The sequence below is a fragment of the Neopsephotus bourkii genome, unplaced genomic scaffold (assembly GCF_033783945.1).
Source record: "Neopsephotus bourkii isolate Nb327-2 ecotype Australia unplaced genomic scaffold, CSIRO-AGI_Nbou_v1 NB_1328, whole genome shotgun sequence".
Classification (NCBI taxonomy): Eukaryota; Metazoa; Chordata; class Aves; order Psittaciformes; family Psittacidae; genus Neopsephotus; species Neopsephotus bourkii.
In genome coordinates this window covers 3,380,551-3,401,798 of record NW_026901808.1, presented here as the reverse complement: position 1 = coordinate 3,401,798, position 21,248 = coordinate 3,380,551, and the positions used below count along the sequence as shown (strand labels likewise).

The 21,248-nt window shown below is 41.8% G+C and overlaps 2 protein-coding genes across 6 annotated transcripts in view; one reads left to right on the top strand and one right to left on the bottom strand.

The window, feature by feature from the left end:
• The window catches only part of FAM185A (family with sequence similarity 185 member A), a 38,906-nt gene extending 33,490 nt beyond the window's left edge, over positions 1–5,416 (top strand). Inside the window, exon 8 of the mRNA XM_061366335.1 lies at positions 4,936–5,416. Within this exon, the coding sequence (XP_061222319.1) occupies positions 4,936–5,051 (116 nt within the window). The 3' untranslated portion in view covers positions 5,052–5,416. The remainder of the gene's footprint in view (positions 1–4,935) is intronic.
• Positions 5,417–6,008: 592 nt separating this feature from the next.
• FBXL13 (F-box and leucine rich repeat protein 13) overlaps positions 6,009–21,248 on the bottom strand; it is an 85,000-nt gene continuing 69,760 nt past the window's right edge. For 3 of the 5 annotated variants that reach the window (XM_061366328.1, XM_061366329.1, XM_061366332.1), the window contains 3 exons: positions 18,290–18,424; positions 13,728–13,891; positions 6,009–7,497 (listed from right to left, as the gene is read on the bottom strand). In XM_061366328.1, the coding sequence (XP_061222312.1) occupies positions 7,344–7,497; positions 13,728–13,891; positions 18,290–18,424 (453 nt within the window). In that variant the 3' untranslated portion in view covers positions 6,009–7,343. Of the gene's footprint in view, positions 7,498–10,384; positions 10,790–13,727; positions 13,892–18,289; positions 18,425–21,248 lie in introns of those variants that run through there. The other 2 variants (XM_061366330.1, XM_061366331.1) reach the window with 2 other exon arrangements.

Genomic DNA, 21,248 nt, shown 5'->3' with positions numbered 1-21,248 from the left:
CAAACAGGGAGCTGCATGCTGAAGTCTCGTGTACAACGCGCAAAGTTTTATGGGTGTGTTTATGTGCTTTTGTTATCAGAAATTCTCTATTGTTTCCTTTCAGGTAATATTTGTGTGTTTAGCTACACGGAGTGCCAGGGTTAAATATAAAGCTGAAGGGGCAGTGAGTAATGTGAGGCAAACAGCTTGCCTTTAAAAGGGAAATAACTGAGCTTGTATTGTCAGTCTGCTGAAACCTAAGTCTTTTCTGAACTGTAACAGCTGTCCAAGTGCAGCTCTCCTCTCCCACTGTGCAGCTGACTCGCATTCAGTTACGGTTCTGATCCCCCAAGTAACGCTATCCATTATCATGTCCCTCCCTGTTTTCTCAAGGCACTTCCGAACTTTCCTTCTTTCCTAGAAGCAATTTTTGTTGACTCTTTGCCACTAGAGCTGAGTGGGAAGAGCTTTGTTTTACAGTGTCCCGTTAAACATTGTCCCTCTGTGCAGCCTTGATCCTTAAGCAGTATCTTGAAAAAACAAACAAAGACCCAGGTTCTATCTGGAAAAGATTACATTCCTTCAAGTCAAATAGCAAGTTCATCCAACTTTTATAAAACACATGAGATGAGATGCTATCCTACAGATTTTTATTGGTTTCAGCTTGCATTTAACTCAAGCTGTTCACAGGCTTTTTGAGAGATACCACAGTCCTAACAACACCAGTGAACAACATGTAAAATGGGCTGCACTCTGTGTGTTTTAGTAGATGAAAATAAAGATCTCCTTAACTTCTCTAATCTCTGGGAAGAGAAGTGAATAAACAGTCAGTACTTGCCCATGTAAAGTTCTCTAAAGATGTTCTCTGCCTTTAGACACCGACACGTACTGGAAGGGGACACACATACACCCCCCCTAAAAACGAAACAAATGAAAAAGCTGACTATGCGGCAGAGTGGTGCATCCGTCTTGTCCTGAGCTCACATTTGTTGTGTTAACTGGTTGGTTTTGAAATTAAATCCTGTATTTATTTTGATATCCCCCCCTTCTGAAGCCAGCAGGCAGTTGGCTTTTGTGATTTAATCATGCTAGCAAAGTGATCCTCAGAATCCACTCATGTTCCCACAGTGTTCAGGGTACAGGCAGTGAGTACAGTTAAAACCAAACTGTCATCAACAGCTCTCCAAACTTTTTGCTTGATTAGTACTTCAGACACAAAGTTACTTAAATACCTTAAACTTGATTTGATCTGCTACTGAGGATAAGTGTAACAACCTAAACTAGTTTGAAGATCTTAATCCCTGGGGAGTGGAACTTGACACTGACTTTCCTGTAGTTTGATGTTTTTCTGCATTTCGTTCACAGGCAAATCTCCAAGAAGAAACATAAGGAACAAAACATTTTCCTAAGCTCACACAGCAAATGCAAAATGAGAAACAGAGCTCAGACACCAACTGAGCTTCACAACAGCTCATGTTAATTTGTGCCTGTGTTTCTTCAGAATGCCTTAACTTTTTAGACAGGGTATAAGCAGTGTGTGAAGGTGTTCATATACAGGGCTAACTGTGCTTCAGGGTTTGTTCCTTGTATGGAAATACAAGCCATAGTGACAAAGACATGAGAGAGGGAAACTGGGACCAAGCACTCCAGTGTATGCTTTCTGGAAAAACATTGGTTGTGTCCTCTTTCCATAGAAAGAAAAGCCGTACTTTCAGTGCCCTACAACTCTGTTAAGGGATCAGATGAAATTGTCCTTTACAATTCTTTGTTAGTTTGGGGTTTTTTTTGACACCTGGGGGCTATTTCCTGTTTAAAATTCAAACTGATCTAATGTTTTAAGGGTTACCTCTGCTTAAAAGACAGATGTTGTTCTCATTTCTGTTCTGTATTTCCTGATGCAATACCATTGCAAATTGATGGGCCAGGGAAACTTTCTGAGGAACTGAAGTTTCAGATTTTACCAGATTTCATGTACCAGGCATTCATCATAGAATCATAGAATAGTTAGGGTTGGAAAGGACCTTAAGATCATCAAGTTCCAACCCACCTACCATGGGCAGGGACACTTCACACTAAACCGTATCACCCAAGGCCTCGTCCAACCTGGTCTTGAACACCACCAGGGATGGAGCATTCACAGCTTCCCTGGGCAACCCATTCCAGTGCCTCACCACCCTAACAGGAAAGAATTTCCTCCTTATATCCAATCTAAACTTCCCCTGTTTAAGTTTTAACCCATTACCCCTTGACCTGTCACTACAGTTCTTAATGAAGAGTCCACCCGCAGCATCCCTAAATGCCCCCTTCAGATACTGGAATGCTGCTATGAGGTCTCCACGCAGACTTCTCTTCTCCAGGCTTAACAGCCCCAACTTTCTCAGCCGATCTTCATAGGGGACGTGCTCCAGTCCCCTGATCATCCTCGTGGCCTCCTTTGGACTTGTTCCAACAGATCCATGTCCTTTTCATGTTGATGACAGCAGAACTGTGCACAATACTCCAGGTGAGCTCTCATGAGAGCAGAGTAGAGGGGCAGGATCACCTCCTTCGACCTGCTGGTCACGCTTCTCTTGTTGCAGCCCAGGATACGGTTGGCGTTCTGGGCTGCGAGCGCACTCTGAAGCCGGCTCATGTTCATTTTCTCATCGACCAACACCCCCAAGTCCTTCTCCGCAGGGCTGCTCTGAATCTCTTCTCTGCCCAACCTGTAGCTGTGCCTGGGATTGCTCCAACCCACGTGCAGGACCTTGCACTTGTCATGGTTAAACTTCATGCGGTTGGCATCAGCCCACCTCACAAGCGTGTCAAGGTCCCTCTGGATGGCATTCCTTCCCTCCAGCATATCAACCGAACCACACAGCTTGGTGTCATCGGCAAACTTGCTGAGGGCGCACTCAATCCCACTGTCCATGTAACCAACAAAGATGTTGAACAAGACCGGTCCCAACACCGATCCCTGAGGGACACCACTCGTTACTGGTCTCCAGCCGGACATTGAGCCATTGACCACAACTTTTTGTGTGCGGCCATCCAGCCAGTTCTTTATCCACCGAGTGGTCCATCCATCAAATTGATGTCTCTCCAATTTAGAGACAAGGATGTCGTGTGGGACAGTGTCGAACGCTTTTCACAAATCCAGGTAGATGACATCAACTGCTCTACCGCTGTCCATCAGTTCTGTAGCCCCATCATAGAAGGCCACCAAATTGGTCAGGCAGGATTTCCCCTTGGTGAAGCCATGCTGGCTGTCACCAAGCACCTTGTTGTTTTTCATGTGCCTTAGCATGCCTTCCAGGAGAATCTGCTCCAAGATTTTGCCAGGTACAGAGGTGAGACTGACTGATCTGTAATTCCCCGGGTCATCCATTTTCCCATCCAACTTAATGATGATCACCATAGGTTGAATTAGGCAGGGAGTGGAACTACGGATTCTGCCTTACAGTAGGAATGATTGTGAGACTGTGTGTGATTGGGGCTGCTGCTGCCTGCAGCAATTGGGAGCACAGAAGTTGTACTAGGACATCTCCATGTAGATCCTTGAAGGCATGTTGTAGTCTGATAAGAACAGACACTGAAATACCTCTTCATTCAGTGAGAGAACCTGATCAGTGTTGGACTCTGAAAATCTCATACTTCTAAGTGGTACCTCAGCCTGCTGGTGAATTGATGTGGGCTTGGACCATAACCTTAAATTAATCCCACTTAGAAGTACCAAAATACTGAAACGCTATTGAAGGTTCTGGCACAAAGGCTGGAGTTGTGGAAACTAATGCAGTGATGTCAGTTGGAGTTTCGCCACTGTTTTGATGTGGCCAAAATTTAACTTCAGCTGTGTTACGGGTCAGAGCAGAGCATGTTTGCGAAGTTGCTTCAGAATCTGCTTTCCTGCCATCCCTTATGCTATTCCAGGCTGAAATTAGTTCTAAACTTAGAATTCACTCAGTCACATGAACACTAAAGTAATAATAAGTGGTATTTTGTGAAGATAAACCAAAGTGGAGATTGATCTTGTGATAAAGGCACCGATTTGGGACTTAAAAGATCCAGTTTAATTCCCAATTTGGTCATAAATCTTTTGGATAAATTTGGAAGGTCGTTTAGTCTTTCTTGACCTCAGTTTCTTAATTGTAAAATGAGGGTAAGTTGAACTTCCTCCTTTGTCTGTTACATTATGAGCTTTTCAGAGCATGACCATGCATACTAAGTTTGTGTGAAATGTGAGAAAACAGATAGCTCCGGGTGAAAGCAGTAATAGTAACAACATGTCTGATCATCTGGAAAACCAGGTCTAACCCCTGTCTTTCTTCTGTGTTTATAATGAGGATCAAAACTTCAAATTACTTAGTGAGATTAATGTCTAATATGAGGAGTCCTCCCCTGAGGGGGAAGGAGCAGCAGAGACAGCGTGTGGTGAGCTGACCACAACCCCTATTCTCCATCAGCCTTGTGCTGCTGGTGGGGAGGAGATAGAAAATTTTGGGGCAAAGTTGAGCCTGGGAGGAGGGAAGGTGTTTTCAAGATCTGATTTTATTTCTCATTATCCAACTCTGATTTGATTGGTAATAGATTAATTTCCACAAGTCACATCTGTTCTGCCCATGGCAGTAACTGGTGAGTGATCTCTCTATGCCGTTATCTTGACCCACCAGCCTTTTGTTCCAGTTGTGGAGGGCAGTGATAGAACAGCTTTGGTGGGCACCTGGCCTCCAGCCCATAGCAAAAACTACAGAACTATGTAATAAACTCCACAACTTTACTGAAATAAAAATAATGGGGAATTGTATTAATGCAGAAAAACTGCATCAAGAATGAAATGTCAGAAGCCCCTGTTAAAAATACATTAATTTTATTAAATAAAAGTCATGTAACTATTTCCAGGGAGCTTGGAAAAATGGCACTGTGAAGATGATGTTTATTTGTGTGTCAAATTAAACTGAACAGGGTTTTCTTTTCCAGGTCACATGAATCAACGGGATGAAACAGACAGGTGGATTAAGGCTGACACACAAAATGGCAAAGTGTGTCTTAAAAGCCAAAGTTGGATCCAGTCTGTCAAGCTGAAGAGCTCTTAAAGGGGAAATAGGCCAAAGAGATTGTAAAGGAACATTTCTGTAAAATTATGAACCTTTTTTGATGTATATTCTTGATATAAGAGAGAAATAATATTAAAAATGAGGGTTCTTTCACCCAAGATTTACCCGTGACTGTGGCTGGTGCTTATCAGATCACTTTTAGTGCCTTTTAGGAACAACAGGATCTTACATATTCAGGGTTTGTGTAACTTGACCACTCACCATGGCAGTTTAAAAACTCGTAACTTTCAAACAAAAGTTTGGAGTAAGGGAAGAGCCCACATCACTGTTCCCTTCAGGTAAAAGCTGCCACAAAATGGAAGTATTGGCCTAATAAATGAGAACAGTGATCCGTTTCTTTGCTACATTCCCTTTGACTGTCAGCCTGGCATGATGGGACTGTCAGCTCTCTCGGAGGCAGAGAAAGGATGTGAGGGAAGGAGGCATGTGTGATTTTTGCGGAGGATTTTGTGTTACCACGATGCAAACACACAGTAAAGTAAATGGAGCTTTTAAAAAGCCTTTCCATGCATGTGTATGGCACCTTGTAAAAGTAGTACTGAAGTTTGTGGTTTAAAACTAAGGGATTTCCTGCCAACTGAGCATAGCAAAGAGGAGTTCAGAGTGTTGGCTTAGGTTTTAAGTTGTGTATATGTGAGTATGTACTTTAGTCCATAAGGGTACATTATGAAATGAACTCTGTTTCCACAGGATTCCCCAAGAGGTGTGATTGCCCCTAGCTAATGGCTTCAATAGTCAAAGGCAGCATTTATACTCTCATTCAGGGTGGTTAAAACCCCAGTGTTCTTTGCTGTTGTGTGTACTGTTTGTGCAAATAAATTGGGCACAGACGTTTATGGCAAATGTATATTTTTAATATAAACACTAATATATATCACATGGCTAATATTATTACTAAAAGCAATACATTGTTGCTAGTTACTTGTCATTATTCTTCTAAAAGATACAAAGTTAATATATGTGTAATGGTTTTAGATTTCCTGACAAATTGTTGGAACTAATGATTTCTGTGCACTGCGGCAGTCAAAAGTGAGCGAAGCCCCTCTAAAATCACACAGCATCGACAAATAAAACCAGTCTAGTAGAGATTTCACTAAATCAAATGCATTTAATGGTTCCATTACTCACCCAGCATACAAAGCCTGTCAGCCTATGATTCAGTTTGTGCGTTTTGGGACAGCTGCATCAGCAGTTCTAAGGGAGAGTGCAGTAAGAAAGCATGTTATTTCTTCCATGTTCAAAAGAAAGCAAGCTAAAGCATTCATATTGTAAAATGAGCTGCAATTAAGCATCAGGATTGTTAGTTTCTTGCTGAAAGAAGTTTAAATAAGCTGTCAGAAAAATTGTGCTGCTCTGCTTATATTCTTTCCAAGCTAATAAATGTTGAGACCAGCTAGAACTTTTACATAAAGGTCAGGAATGAGCTGAGAAAGACAAATCTTTGGGAGTTTCCCCACAGGCTTTTGAGTAATGTCTTGTTCTGCTTTAGTGAGGTGAAACTTAGTATTTTTCTTCAGGCAAGGGATAAGCAGTAGGTTATCAGTAATTAGGATTTGAATGGCAAATCCCATGTGTGCCCACTTTTGTCTGTCTGTTTCATGAGAAGACGTTCTCATAACTGGAGAAAACTTCTCCTTTAATACTTTTCTTACCTGTGCTCCTCTTTGTTTGATCCTCCTGCCTCTGTCAGCCACCAGCCAGCGCAGTTCAGATCTGCAAGTGTGAAAGTGGGCTTGCTTAGAGACCTGAACCCAGCTGAAGGGCATTTATGAGAGCTGGGGCTCTGTGTGCACAGGTTGAGATGTAGCGAATCGTGCTCAGATGCACGCACATAGCTGTGCTGAGGAGCTGGTAGTCGCTACCTCTGCACTGTTCTGCTCAGGAACACTGTATTGATGAGTACCAGCTGTGTCAAGTGTGATGTTCTGTGGGGAGTCAAAGTGTTTATGTCCTGGAGAGGACCCTCATGGCAAACAAGAACCCCAAACACATGCAGATGTAGTTATTGCTCACTGCAGGGGACTACAAAAGGTTCTCATTATTGGAAGATGAAGACAGCTGAAATTGAGATCTGAAAGTTAGCAAAGCTGTTTCAGTGCGAGTGCCTTGCTTGGAGGCAGACTGTGAAAAAGATCTGTGGTGCTCTCTTCCTAATGCAGCAAACAGCCTTTTACCAAGTATGATTAATTTTAATAAAAACAATAGAGTGTTCTTTTGTGCTCTAGTGAAAACCCTGGAACTGGAGAAGATGTTGCACAATTTCTTCATTTTTCAGTTTGAGGGATTTGTTTGTTCAGGCTCCAGTGCATGTGTTTGGGTGAAGGTGAGTATGTTGCCATCCCGGTCGTATCCGAGCCAGGAAGGAGGGTCAGCATCACTGTGTTCTCGTTTCTCCAGTTTGGCTGTGTATTTCAGGACAGCTTGTCTGCAACAAGAGTTAAAAAAGAATGAATTGCAAAAGTAAAATAAGGTTTGCAGAGGCTGTTTCTCCAAAGACCACCACAAGCTGTTTCCTGAGCAAAAGTTCCTGTTCTAACGAAAGCTGTCAGTATTGTATGAGGTGTTGTAGAAACTACAGAAGAAGACAATGGCTTGGGCGTTATTCACAGAACAAACCGGGTTGGAAGGGGCTGCTGGAGATAGCTTAATGGATCCAGCTACACCAGGTGGGTCACAGCTTTGCTGGCTGAGTGTCCCTAGGACTGAACGTTGCTCAGCCTTTCTGGGATCCTGTTCAAGTGTTTGATCAGCCTCCTGATTAAAGAAAATAGTTTCCTTGTATGTGATCAGAATTTTACATACACCACTTGTTCTATTGGTGCATCTTTGAGACAGTCCGTGTCCTCTGATCAGTTACAGACAGCCCCACAGTTTCCTCCAGCCCAAGCCTGCTCTTCTTGTGATTGAGCAAAGCAAGTCTCGGCCTCTCCTTACATGTCGCATGCCACATGAGAAATACACACAGGATTAATAAACCAGTTACATCAAAAGATATCGCAGTCTCAGGTTTTTCATTGCTGTATGGGAAGGTTATAGTGACTCTGCAGGTCCCAGTCTCTGGTTTTATCTTTGAACAGTCTGGCACCTCCATGTACTTTTATCCTTTCCTGGTTCACCACCTGCTTTCTTTCTAACTAACCTCTCCACCTGTAGTTAATCTTTTGTCACCCCCCTCTTTCTCAAGTGTATTGTTTCTGAAACAGACTTGGATACAGAATGGGCAGTGTTACAGAGCCTTACTGTTACTTGAAGAGAATTGCTTATTCCCAAAACCACCGATGACTGCTCTGATCTCCCTCAGCATTTGTGGCCACTGCCCCTTTGCAGTGTTAGAACACAAAACCAATGAGCTAGAACAAAGTGACACAGAAATAGGAGGACATTGGGCCTGCTGAATGAGACATCCTTAAAAGATGTTGAAGAGCAGCTCCCTCCTCTCCCTGCTTGCAGGCAGCATCAGCCCAGCACCTTTCCTGCCTTCCTGAGCTGAAGAAACTCAACCCAGCACTTCCAGCCTTCTGAATGTTTCTTTCTTTCCACCAGTCCTGCACTTGGCTGTCAGCCTGCTCCTGCTGCTCTGAGCCCCAGCCTCCCCATGCAGGGTTCTGCATTCCAGAGAGCTCCCCTTGTGTGCTCACTGGGGAGAGCCAGCTCCACACCTCCTGCCCTCTTCAGGAGATCCAACCTCATCTGGTGTCACCACCACAGCAAGGCCACCTTCCTCCCTGCTGGCCAGTTTCCTACGCTCTTCAGTAATGTAATATACAGTGTCTGCACAATACTAGTTAAAATCCCAAATTGAAGTGGTCTGTTAGCTGCCAGTAATGCTACTACAGACCATCTCTTTTATCCCCAAAGTGAAAATGCTGAGTATGGTTACAAAAGAGGCAGAGCTGTAACATAACCACCGCAGCAGGACAGGGGAAGTGGGAAGGCATGGAAAAGGGACAAAATCAGAGACAACAGAAGGGCTCCTTTTCAACCCCTGCAGGATCTGAACACTGCCGCACTGTATGAACACACCAACACAAGGTTCTGTCTGGTTTTATATTAGGGAGGCCTGTGCCGTTGAGGAATGTGTGCACGATTTATATGAGCTATAAGCTCTAAGCTATAAAATACAAATCAACTCATCCAAGTCCAAATTTCTGTTTTCCGTGGAAACTGCAATGTATGGCAGCTGGCTCAAGCATGTATAAGGGGAGCTGTTAACTATTCTTTTGGAAGCTTATGCTGTCCCATGCCTGGAGCTACAGTTGATTAGTTTGCCAGAAACAGCCATTCATGAATCACCACCACATGGCAAAATAGGTCATTTAGTTAAGATACTCTGTACCGTGGTGGAGCCTGTGTATTTATTTATATACTGTCTTAAATTAGCACATTGATAAATAAAAGGATTTTAGCAAATAATTATGATTATCTTTGGCAAAGCACTTGGTATAAGTCAGAGAAAAGTGCTGGCCCAAACACAGGGCTTGAGCGGCACTGGAGTATATAACTGGATCCTTACCCAAAGTTTCAATCCCTTTTACTGAGAGGGGGTAGGTAGGAAATACAGCTCTGCATCATGGTGTGCATCCTGAGCCACTCCAAAATTCAGAAGTGTTTGACTGGGTCAGTCATAACAAAAAGCAGAGGGTTTGAACAGAACTCTCTGAGATGAGATTCCAAAACCCAATCAAGAGTAAAATGTAATGGAAAATAAAAACTTAATCATGAGAGGACTGTTTGTAGTACCATTGCAGGGGAAATAAAGCCGAAGAAGCAAGTGGAGGCAGGCAGCTAATGGGAAAAGCATGAAGCATCCTGCAAGCATGTTCTGGGTTACACGAAGTGATAACAGCACATCAAATCTGGTGTATTCTGAGGTCTATGTTGGCTGCAGGAGTATTATCATTTGATGGCATCCAGTTCAAGTGCACATGATGGCTCAAATATGGCACTCCAGGAACCTCCATGTCCCTTCTGAGGAGCGATTTGCAGTCAGTGAGAAGCCAGTACTATGATATTTTTGTTGCTTCTTCAAGAGAAAAGAGTAATTGTTCTTAGTCCTTTACCAAATGAGGTGTAGGCTGTCTTCATTTCCGTTTACATGTGTGTTGGACTCCCATATCCTTCCTGGTTTAAGACCTGAATATTTAGATAACACCTAAGAAATTCTGCTATTCAAAAAGAGTCCTTGCAGTCTCCTTTGTAACCAACATCAACCATCAGAAAACACAATGACAGTGAAACGAAACAAATACCAGAATGTTCTCCAAAAGACAAACATACTGCAGCTACTACGGCCCAGTGTCATCTGCTTTTAAAAGGAAAAATTGCAGTAGTATTTGTTGATGAGTCACTTGATAACAGAGTAGCCATGAGTTTAAAAGAAAAAGCTGCTTTCATATTAGTGTGGACAAGGAAGAAGGAAGCATCTAATTTTGCTTTCCAAGAACAACCTTTGGTGGAGCCAAACTGTTAGGGACGAGCTGCAGTTTGGTGGGAGCTCCAGCCTGGCTTCTCAGGCAATGAAAGATTCCCATTCTCATTTTGCACCCAGAAATGTTAATAGAGCTCCTCACCTTTCAGCACTGGAGCTGACTTCAAACAGTGTTTGTGTTCTGAAGTGTAAGGAGAATGTTTTACAGGGAAGCGTTTCTCTAAAGATACCACTGTGTTAGTCCTTGTAGGATTAGCCCCAAGTGAATCAGAACTGATAAAACCTTTTCCTACAGAAGACACAGTTCAAGAAGCAGTTAACTTTCCTCTAGCAGAAGAAATCATCTGCACCAGTATCACATACTCCCACAGGTAGTTTATCCATCAATCTTTGTGGCATTTAGAAACTGGATTAATCAAAAGGTCATTAGTCTCTGGATACAGAAGTATGCAGCAATCAGGCCATAGACCTTCTTTAATTCTAACAGTTAATGAACTTGGAACCAGGCTGGAATGTTGGCAAATACAATCAAAAATGCTACCTGATACTGGAAAGTATGGACAATTTATACACGTAACTGTTTCCTATGAAGCTTCACTGGACTGAAACAAAGAACTTTGTGGCTCCATATGTTTTCTATTTCGATCTAATGAAACAGTAAAAGTAAAACTGAATGTGACACAATGCAAGAGATATGTCTCAGTATTTGCAAGGCTCAGTCTATTAAGACATGTCTGCTAGGACTGGATAGTATTTAATAGTAAACAGTGGGGAATTCCTTTAGCAAAATGAAGTGTATATGATTCATAGATTTTGTAGGGCAACTTTAAACTAAAACCACATTTCTTCTATTGCTTACTGAGAACCTAAACCACTAGCATGTTTAGTTCTCCAGATTAAATTGATTTCTATATAGGTGTCCTCTTCCACCTCCTTAAACAGGGAACTAAATGTCTCTGAACTGTATGTTTCACACCTGCAGAGTATGAATTACATCTGAAACCAGCATTTCTCTACATCCTGTGAAAATCTAAGAATCTGAGTAAGGTTTTAAGAGTTGGTCTGAAATAGAGTATCAGGCCCTAGTGTTCATTTTTCTGACCATCTGTCATTACTGAAAGCATACAGGTTGTGAATGAAATGCAGTCTTATAAAATTACATTGTGACATATCAGTGACAGCACTGTCATTGCTTTTGATGTCACTGAAAAGCTACTCCAAGATGACTAGTTTTAGAATCACTGCTGTGGTTTACTGAGTAGTTATTGGCAGAAGATATTTTTTTATCATCTTTGCAATATTAGCCTTGAATTACAATAAAAAATAGATTTTCCTAAAGTGCGACACATCCAGGATGTGGAATATCTCTGCATTGAGCTGTGAACACCCTTTTGTTTTCTGAATATAATTCTATGTAATGACAATCTAGAATGTGATTGCAAAGCCACTCGGATCTTGACATGGTCAGTCTATTCTGCAGCCTGCCCAGGTCTAGGAAGGCTCTTCAGACGTGTTGGAAGGAACAAGTGAAAAATCTTCAGTGCTGAATTACTCAACGTGATCAATCACCTGATAGCTTTTGTCCCAGACTAAAATGGCACAGGGTGGGATTTTCCTATCATTAAACATATGGTGCTAGGAATTAGAGAATGAGGCTGGCAAAGAAAAGAACCATCCGTTGTCACATATCAGCTCAGGAAAGCAAAACTGGTAAAGTTTGCCTAGTTCCAAAAATCACAATATTATAAACAGGGCAAAGATAACGCTGGGTGGAGATGTGTGTCTCATGGTTCTGTTTTGCAAAGAGCCATAACTCTCCAGGGCTTTCTTTACAGTAAAAAATAAGGGGTTGGGAAATTCCTTGGCTGAGTCAGAAGGGTTTAATAAAGACGTTTGGAGAACCCATTGCATGTGGGACTCTGAGGCAGGGGCATCACCCTGGGTTACAGTGCAAAGGCAGTTTTATGACAAGTCGTGACAGGTCTTTGAACACAGCTCACAAACTTAACTGGAACTCACAGATTTCTGTTCCTACTACATCTCACCTCCATGGGAAGATGTGCAAGCAACCAAACCCTGGAAGGCATGACGCAGTGTGTACTGCTCTAAACAGAGATGAGAAGTCATAGAAAAAGCAAGTGAACAACAGTAATCCAGGAGTAAAGCAAAATCCTTTGAGGAAAGTTATGAGGAGATGTATTTGAAATATCTTTTGCAGAATGAGCTGTGTGCCGCACTAGCAAATAACCATCAAACTGATAGTGTATCAACAACTTCCTCAAGAGGGACAGCAGAGGTGCTGATCTCCTGTCTCTGGTGACCAGTGATAGGACACAAGGAAATAGAAACAGGCTGCATCTGGGAAGTTCAGACTGGACATCAGGGAAAAGTCCTTCACTGGAACAGGCTCTCCAGGGGAAGCTGTGACAGTACCAAGCCTGTCAAGGAGCATCTAGATGATGCTTTCAATCGTATGGTTCTGTTTTAGGTTGTCCTGCAAGGAGCAGGGAGTTGGACATGATGATCATTACAGGTCCCTTCCAACTTGAGACATTCTATGAAATCATTCTATGATTCTAAACCTGACCAGAACTGAATGGCTTTTAAATATCGTGAGGAATCAGGAGACTCAGTCCACTTACACCAGTAGCAAAGTTGGATTAATTAGTTGAGGTCACTAACCTGTTTTTCCCAGTTGTAGATACATAACAAGCATGTTTCACTTGCACTTCATGAAACTCTGCTTAGGATACCTTGTCTCATTCACTGTAACCGTGATGTATTTTGAGCCCAGGATCACATGTGCTGTATACTGACATTCAGCCCCTGGGGAGCAGGCTCCCACATGTCCTCAGAGTGAGCACAAGCACATAGTGCGATGGCTTTGCATTGGATGGCTTGCACTAGGACCAGTCTGGCTTTCTCCCTCCAGTTCCTATGTGCTCTTGAGGTGATACCATGCATCTGCAGAAAATTCCCTAAGAGGACATTGCCATAAAGATAGATGGGGTCCCTGTTTCTCTTCACTTATATCTCACACTAGAATATGGAGATATCCACACCAGGCCACAGGAATCCTAAGGCAGCAATGTGGATGCCCCTAAACAAAGGATCAAGATGGCTCAAGCTAGATATTTAGCGTGGCACTGTGATGCCAGTGAAGGAAAAAGCCCGTGTTTTTGGATTTACAACTGCCTCTGATTTAAGATTAGGAAATATTCTCTTACTTGGTAATATTTCTACAGAACAGCATCTTGAGAACCTGGAGTTGCTCACAACCTTTCCAAAGATACTTCAGTGCTTTGTCAGTAAGATGAATGCAACCAGAGACATCCAAGAAGTGGAGATAACGGCAGGCTGCAGCCAAGTATTTGATACAGGTATCAGTCATCTGTAAATGAAGCAACAAGACACAGAGAAATTAGAAGATTACTGACTAGTTGAGAGAGAGAAAAAAGGAGCACAATTCCAGTGTCTGATTTGTGGGAAAACTATGAAACTATGTTTGAAAATACTTCGTGGAAATCGAGTCTCTGGCACAGCACAATTCTCAATCTCTCTGCAAGCTCTACAGAAACTGTGATTTAGATATCAGGAGGACATTAGGCATTAGTTACCTATGATTCCAGAACAGTCTAAAGTACTGGGGGATGTTTTTTACCTAATCGGAGTGGTTTAACTTTCCCAATGTCATAACTTTGCATGTAGCACACTTAAGCCTTACCTGCTGTTACATTGCTCTCGCTAGACTATTATGCTGCACTTATAATTTAATTATATCAGTTTTGTATCTCAGTTCTCTGTTACTAATGAGTGTGTCACACCAAGACCTTTTTAAGGTACACCTGGCTTTCTTTAGCTCTGACGCTGCTCGGTTTCACCTCACAGTTCAATTTTTCTGAACTGACACTCATTGCTATTAATGCTGAAAGTTGTATTTGAGAGGAACATGAGGCACAGAGTCTCCAAGGTACATAAGCTATTTAATGGCTACAGTGACCTCAACAGAAACAGTTAAGAATATATTATGCACACACTTTAATTACCTTGTTCACTCAGGACCAAAAATCAAGAGGGGACATATGAAAGACCTTTTAAAGATACTTGATTAAAATCAGTGGAGTGGAATGGTGGAAAGAGAGATGAGGGTTTTGTTTGCACTAAACAGCCAATCTCACATGAATCTAAAGGGACAAGGAGGCAAGGTCAAGCTGAGAACTTGGGCTGTGGAAGATTAGCGCACCATTTATCTCATGGTGCAGTCCTTCTGGAACACATAAGTAATTCTGTGCTTTGTTTATTCCAGATTTAGCTATATGATCAATATTAAAACCTGCGATAGATTAACAAATAGATTGAAAGATTAACAAATAGATTAATATTCCTACTGAAATAAAGAGAAGTTGCTGACTCTGAAGTCAGTGATCAGCATTTAAGAGAAAGGACTGAATTACAGAACTCATTGTCCATCAAACTGTGCCTTTAGAACTTTGCTATTTGCAGAGATTTATTTTCTGTTCTTGTTGTATTTTTTCATGTATAGGATATGTTTCCCACAGCAACTTCATTTTTTTCCTGTGAAATAGGAGTTACTCTTGAATCAGGCTCATTCCTTGAGTAAGATTCAGAACCCCACTGCTGAGTATTTTACAGTATCAGCATTTGCAAAATGCCATGTACTTGTCCTAGGTATGCAGAAACATGACAGGAGGCTCACCACACTTTCACTGAAGCCAATGGAGCTTGTACAAAGACAATGAATTTGCTCCAGTAGATACGATTAAAGGAGTAAGCTCTTCTAATTTTAGAGTAACCTGCACAGCACATGCCAACACATTCTTAATGGGCATGAATTTCTATATTGATTTTTTTTCCCATGTTCTCTTGCTATGATGTTTGTTTGCAATTCTTTTTTTTTTAATATAATATAGCTGATGCTGCAGGATGTGAGTGTCACACTGACATTTATCCTTTGGAACAGGTTCATTCTTACTTTAATCTCTTGACCATTTTAAACAGTCTCTGGGTGGAAAATATTTCCCTTCTTAGCAGCTGGATCCCCTCAATTTACACCAGAGATTGCCAAAAGATTTTAAAGACCCATTACTTTTAACATCCACAGGTGTACTCAACTCATTTTGTGCGGTTGCAAGCTGGATTCAAGTCAGAAAAAGACTTGTAAACCCAGTGTAGGTTTATTATGAAGAATCTTGATGTTCTTTTCTCAAAATAGTAGGGTATTAGCAGTTAACAGATTGGCTTTAAAACCATTTACAGAAAAGACCATCTAGAGCAAAGTGTTGGAAGATTTCTTGGTCACATTGGTCATTTGGTCACTGAGTCTACTTCTTGTTTCCATTTGCAGGAACTACAAAATATGGCCCAGTTCATTCCCTTACTAAGAGCCATCCTAACATTAATACTTTGACCCTGTCTCCCTTCCCAGAATGTTGGTTTACAAATTGCTGTTCTGATAACTAGAAACCCTTCCAATTTCAAGCCTAAATGTATTTATTGCCAGTTGTTTTTCTTTGTTTTCCTGTGTTAGTACATAAGGTGAAGTGGAAAGCATGGCAGAGAAGACTGGCTGCAGCACTACCTAACTTCAATTCCCTTGGGAAGATCTTCATGCACAATTTCTATTATTGCTGTTATTATGGAAAAACAGATTAATATCCGCCTAAAAGTGAAGGATACAAGAGATCGAGACCCATATATATAACAATTAATGATGTGCAGTAGGTAACTGTAAAATACAAACCCAGGACTTTTGTAAGACATGGAGCAACTTCCTTGGCCTACCAGATATGAAACACAGCCTGTGGATTTTGGCATAGAAGCTGAAACCCTTATGAACCTTTGGAAGGCAAACAACTTGATCAAAGCCTCTGTAATTTCGGGCTGGCTAAGCAGCCAGCCAAGTTATCTCAAACTACTTGGATAGTGAATAAGAGGGCTGGAAGGATAGTCAAGGGTTATGGAGGTGGGTGCTAGAGAGGAGGAAAGCAGAGACAAGTGTTGGCTGCAAACATTGTGGAAGGAAATAGGACATGGGCACTTCAGTGGGATAAAGAGGGAAATTGTCCAGTGAGTATGGTGAAATTTTAAAGAATAGTTCAAAATGAACTTTCCCAAAACTGGTAAGAAAATTGTTCTGCTCACTTGAGAGTGATGAAGCAACATCCCCACAAGTATTTCTATTAAATTAAAAAGAATAAATCAGTGTTTTAAAAATCACATTTGAAGCTTATTGCCAAACTGCAGTCAGTCTGTCTTTGTTGCTATTAAATAAAATACTTAAAAGCATAGAAATAACTAGATGCACAAAAGCCAAACATATTAAGTGAGAAAGTACAGGAAAAAAGATTTAGGCCTTTATGACAGCACTAATTTTAAAAAGGAACACACATCCTGATACAGGACAATGATCACTGAGATGTCAGACTTTCATAAAAAAGAAATGATATAAAAAACTGGGAAACAAAAATGCTGCAGGATAAGCTCATGGTAAAGAGGAGCTGTTTCACTATAGATTAATCTTAATCTAAATAAAGTCATGTCTGGAAATAATTGTGTGGGGGGAGGGGGGGGTGTTGGATATCTGGACATTCTGAATGAAAATTATTTGAGCAGCTGTCCTGGAGAGATGTTAGTTACTTGAAAATGGCTGCAACTTCCCATGGCTTTATTGGTAATAAATACCTACTAAACACAACGCGCTACATCAGACTCACCAAAGCACACTGGTGACACTGGGAACCACTAGCAAAATTGTCACATTAACTTGGATATGAAGGGAATATTGATATATCCCTGGGATGACTATTATTCTGAGCATCCTGCTAGTAGTCAGTAGAGAGACAGGGATTCTCAAAGCACTGAGGAAAGGTTTCCTGACTCTAGGAACACTTCTCACCACTGACTGTAAAAAAGCAGCTTGAGCCTGTGAAAGACTCTCCTCCATAGGTATAAGTTACCCAACTACCTCTTTACTTTATTTTCCAAAGGACTTAATTTCTTAGGCTTAGAATCTTTAAAATAATTAATCATGGATTTACATCTGAGTGCATCAGCTTTTTAGGCACTATTACTATATTCAAGGTAGCCACTGCCCTGCCAAATTGTTTACAACGAGGGTGGTGAAATACTGGCACAGATTGCTAAGAGAGGTGGTGGATACACCATCCCTGGAGACATTCAAGGCCAGCCTGGACGTGGTTCTGTGCAACCTGATGTAGTTGAAGACGTCCCTGCACATTGCAGGGGAGTTGGAGCAGATAAGCTTTGAAGGTCCCTTCCAAACCAAGCTATACTAATGATTCCATAAAGCCCTAGTTATGAAGTTCTCATGTCCCAGTTTATGCTGTACCTGGGTTCAGAAAGAGCAAAAATGCCAAGAGTTATTAAAACAAAGACACCACATTTCAGAAGCACCCAAATCACCAGAAGCTGAGAGAGTATTGGCAGGAAGTGTCACTAAAAGCACTTCTCTCTTCACCCTTCCCTAGATGTCAGTCCCTGGAGAGACAAACTTTTATCTGGTACAGCACAGACACCTTTATGTAACTGCAACCATTAGAAGAACGCCAAACACTCTTATAAGCCAAGCCTCAGAACTTCAAACTCATGGAAAGTCAGATGAAATTCAGCTCTGACTTATAAATGAGTTGAGTAGAGTGTACACTTGTGACAAAGACACAGATGTCAGCAGGTCAAATTTCTGAAGGAAACACTAAGTACTTCTTTGCAATAGCAATCCCAGAACTAATGCCCCGTTTCTTACCCATACCTTTGGGCAACCCGCTAGGTTGACTGATGTTAGTCTTTGGCAGTGAAATGCCAATGTCTTCACAGCTTCATCCGTCAGCTGAGGGCAGCAGGAGACATGGAAGTGCTCCAGGTATTTTGTGCCCTTGCAGAACTCCTGAAAGAGGGACAAACCAACTGATCATTCTTAGGTGACATGCCTACTCTGTTTTTTCTTAATTTACAATACATTTACATCAATCCTTTGATCCACTTCAGGCATTTTAGATTTCCAGTAGTGATGACATTATTTAGTAGTGATGACATTCAGCTGTTGGCTGCGACTGTCACTAGAAAAAGAAGAGATGCATTGAGAAGCGGTTTTCCTTTGCTTTTATATTATACTGTGTGTTCATTAGACTAACATTCATGTAAGTTCCACTGTATATATTAAAGTATGTTGAATTTGTATTCTTCAGATTGAATACAACCCACAACATAAAGGTTTGTGCCTAAAGGACTAACCTCAAATACATTTGGATTTCTAATCTCTGAAAATACCCATTTTTGTCTATATTTACTTTTTTCTCTTTTTTGGGGGGGGTGGTTGTGTGTTTGTTTTTAGGGTTTTTTGTTTTGCTTTGTTTTGTTTTAAATGAACAAACATCTGTATCTGTATAAATGACATTCTTTTCTTAGAAAGCAATGGGTAAGAATCTCAGGACTATCACTCGGGAGTTCTGGGTTCTGATTCTCTCTGTGGAGTTCAGGCTAGTTAGCTGTGGCTGAAATGCCCTGCAATTCCTGCTGCAATACCTGTGGACTACAATTTCTATACTCATTTTCAGGGTGAATAATCACCTGCAGATCCTACTAACTTAAATTCCAGCACCTTTGTAACTTGAATAATTAGCTTTTCTGTACACCCTGTAAAACATATCATTTCCCTGACCAGTTTGGTGGCCTTCTATGATGGGGCTACGGAACTGATGGACAGGGATAGAGCAGCTGATGTCAACTACCTGGATTTGTGCAAAGCATTTCACACTGTCCCACATGACATCCTTGTCTCTAAATTGGAGAGACATCCATTTGATGGATGAACCCCTCGGTGGATAAAGAACTGGCTGGATGGCCGCACACAAAGTTGTGGTCAATGGCTCAATGTCCAGGTGGAGACCAGTAATGAATGGTGTCCCTCAGGGACTGCTGTTGGGACTGGTCTTGTTCAACATCTTTGTCGCTGACATGGACAGTGGGATTGAGTGCGCCCTCAGCAAGTTTGCCGATGACACCAAGCTGTGTGGTTCGGTTGATACGCTGGAGGGAAGGAATGCCATCCAGAGGGACCTTGACACGCTTGTGAGGTGGGCTGATGCCAACCTCATGAAGTTCAACCATGCCAAGTGCAAGGTCCTGCACCTGGGTCGGAGGAATCCCAGGCACAGCTACAGGCTGGGCAGAGAAGAGATTCAGAGCAGCCCTGTGGAGAAGGACTTGGGGGTGCTGATCAATGAGAAAATGAACATGAGCCGGCTCCAGTGTGCACTCACAGCCCAGAAAGCCAACTGTATCCTGGACTGCATCAAAAGGAGTGTGACCAGGAGGTCGAAGGAGGTGATCCTGCCCCTCTACTCTGCTCTCGGGAGATCTCACCTGGAGCATTGTGTGCAGTTCTGGTGTCCTCAACATAAAAGGGACATGGAACTGTTGGAACAAGTCCAGAGGAGGCCACAAGGATGATCAGGGGACTGGAGCACCTCCCGTATGAAGACAGGCTGAGAAAATTGGGGCTATTCAGCCTGGAGAAGAGAAGGCTGCGTGGAGACCTCAGAAGAGCCTTCCAGTATCTGAAGGGGGCATTTAGGGATGCTGGGGGTGGACTCTTCATTAGGGGCTGTAGTGATAGGACAAGGGGTAATGGGTTCAAACGTAAATAGGGGAAGTTTAGATCGGATATAATGAGGAAGTTCTTTACTGTGAGGGTGGTGAGGCAGTGGAATAGGTTGCCCAGGGAAGTTGTGAATGCTCCATCCCTGGCAGTGTTCAAGACCAGGTTGGATGAGGCCTTGGGTGAAATGGTTTAGTGTGAGGTGTCCTTGCCCATGGCAGGGGCGTTGGAGCTAGATGATCTTAAGATCCTTTCCAACCCTAACTATTCTATGATTCTATCTTGGAAAATAACAGAGAAAAGCATTCTGTGAGATTTCTGAGCTTGTAAAATGGAGCAGGGATTATGAAATTGCAAGAGCTGTTTCCAAAACATTTTGGTGACCTGCAAATGGCAAGTGATAAATAGGTGCAAGGTAGTGTTATTCTTACTACAACTGCTATTAAGATATTCCAGCTTCTACATGAAGTTTTAAACTTTTGCATAAATACTTTGTTCGCTTTTACAAGGCCAACTGAAAAGACGAAAGGGACAATTTAACCAACTCAATGTGTTCATGTGTTTTTCATCTTACATTTGATACTTGCACCTCTTGCAGGTGATTGTATGAATAAAAATTTTTGGCAAAATGCACATTGAAGCATATATTTTAAATAGCATCAGAGAATCCCACCTAAAACTTTGCTTTTCATGAAACACGAGTAGTTATAATTTTGACATACAATGCACATTTATTGTTTGTAATTAAATTTCTATGAAAGGCCACATAGATTCATAAAATACACTTTTCTCCTTTTGCACTCTGCAACTTTCTGTGCCTTTTTGCCTGAATCTTTTACAAACCTGGAACCATCCACTTAGGCCTACAGAAGAAGAAGGTACACCCCAGTTTGTGTTTGTGCAAACCTTCTCTTCAAGAGCCTTCTTAGCTGAAGAACCAAGGAACCTAAAATCATATTTTGTCACCTAACAGTACTGTGATGTGAACACCACAGAACATTCTGCAGCTCAAAGAAAGCTTTATCTTCAGTGAGAATATCTCCTGCTATGTCCATCTTCTGTCTTTTCCACCCTAACACCATGCTAAAATGCCTTAAATTTGCCACTGAGC